General features: G+C 62.1%; 1 protein-coding gene across 1 annotated transcript in view; it reads right to left on the minus strand.

Annotated features, from left to right (window-relative positions):
- LOC104131090 (rho GTPase-activating protein 27) overlaps positions 1-1,420 on the minus strand; it is a gene marked incomplete at its 5' end in the record, with an annotated part of 10,681 nt that overhangs the window by 6,489 nt on the left and 2,772 nt on the right. The window contains one exon of the mRNA XM_035899737.1: positions 182-610. Within this exon, the coding sequence (XP_035755630.1) occupies positions 182-610 (429 nt within the window). The remainder of the gene's footprint in view (positions 1-181; positions 611-1,420) is intronic.

Genomic DNA, 1,420 nt, shown 5'->3' on the forward strand with positions numbered 1-1,420 from the left:
TTTAAAAGCCGGGCAGATGAGGTGCTTAGGGCCAGGGTTTAGTGGTAGTTAGGGGAATGGTTGGGCTTGATGATCTTAAAGGGCTTTCCCAACCCAAACGATTCTGTGATTCTATGATTGTCACCTCCATCTCCACCTCCATCCCCATCCCCATCCCCCCCACGCCTCACTGGGTGCTCACCCTCTGCTCCATGGGATGGTACCGCGTCACCCCAGGGTACATATCCTGGGAGCTGCCTCCGTCTCCCGCCTGGGGGGGGTCCCACGACGTCTCACCTGTTACCGAATTATAGAAAAAAGCCTGTCCGCTGGCTTCGTCCATGTACTGTTCCCACTCGGGAGAGTCCGGGCTCTGGGCGAGCGAGGAGGCGGGAGAGGCGACCGGACTCACTCCATCTTCTGCCTGCCCAAAAGGACAATCCCACGTGGTCTCGCCCGTCACCGGGTTATAATAAAACAAATGTCCACTGTCTGTATCTGTGTGGGTTTCCCAGTCTGACACGGAGCTGCTGGGCTCCTCCGGGATCGAGCTGGCGGCTGCGGCTTCTTCCTGCAGCTCCTGGATGTTGAGGTAGATGGGGGCAGGTGGCTCCTCCGGCTCCTTGCGTGCCTGGGGGAGGACACGGATGGGTCACTCGGGTGCTGTGGTGGGCGATGGGTGCAGCGAGCCATGGGGCAGGGACGCTGGGGACATTCCTGGGATGTCCCAGCTGTGGTACCCGGGCTGCTGTGGTAGGCGATGGGTGCAGCGAGCCATGGGGCAGGGACGCTGGGGACATTCCTGGGATGTCCCAGCTGTGGTACCCGGGCTGCCAGGTGGGTGGAGGGGGCCAAGGAGCCAGATCCTGCCCTGCCCTGGCACCTGGCAGGCGCTGCCCTGAGACGCCCTCTCCCATGGGGCAAGAGCTGAGAGTGATGGGGGGCAAATGGAGGAGGGCACCCACGGCACCCACACTGGGGCAGGGAGCACCCAGATGGCAGTGGGGATGAGCACGTGGGGAGAATTTGGGCTTGGGGCATCGTGGTCCCCAGCGTCAGCACCTGCATGACTGGTGCACACATCACCCACTGTGCCCGCACCCCTGGGATCAGCACCTGGGGCATCGGCATCAGCACCCAGCACTTGCACCCACGTCCTCAGCACCCACATCCTCAGCACCCCAAATGTTGGCATTGGCACCTCAGCACTTGCACCCACGTCCTCAGCACCCCAAACATTGGCATTGGCACCCCAGCACTTGCACCCACATCCTCAGCACCCCAAACGTTGGCATCGGCACCCCAGCACTTCCACCCACGTCCTCAGCACCCCAAACATTGGTGCCCAAGCCATGAACACCACCAAACATCTGCATCAACATCTGCAGTCCCAGCACCACTGATGTGCCCGCCACCTGCACCCCCAGCCGCTGCACCCACC

This window comes from Egretta garzetta, unplaced genomic scaffold (genome assembly GCF_000687185.1).
Source record: "Egretta garzetta isolate BGI_Z169 unplaced genomic scaffold, ASM68718v1 scaffold488, whole genome shotgun sequence".
NCBI lineage: Eukaryota > Metazoa > Chordata > Aves > Pelecaniformes > Ardeidae > Egretta > Egretta garzetta.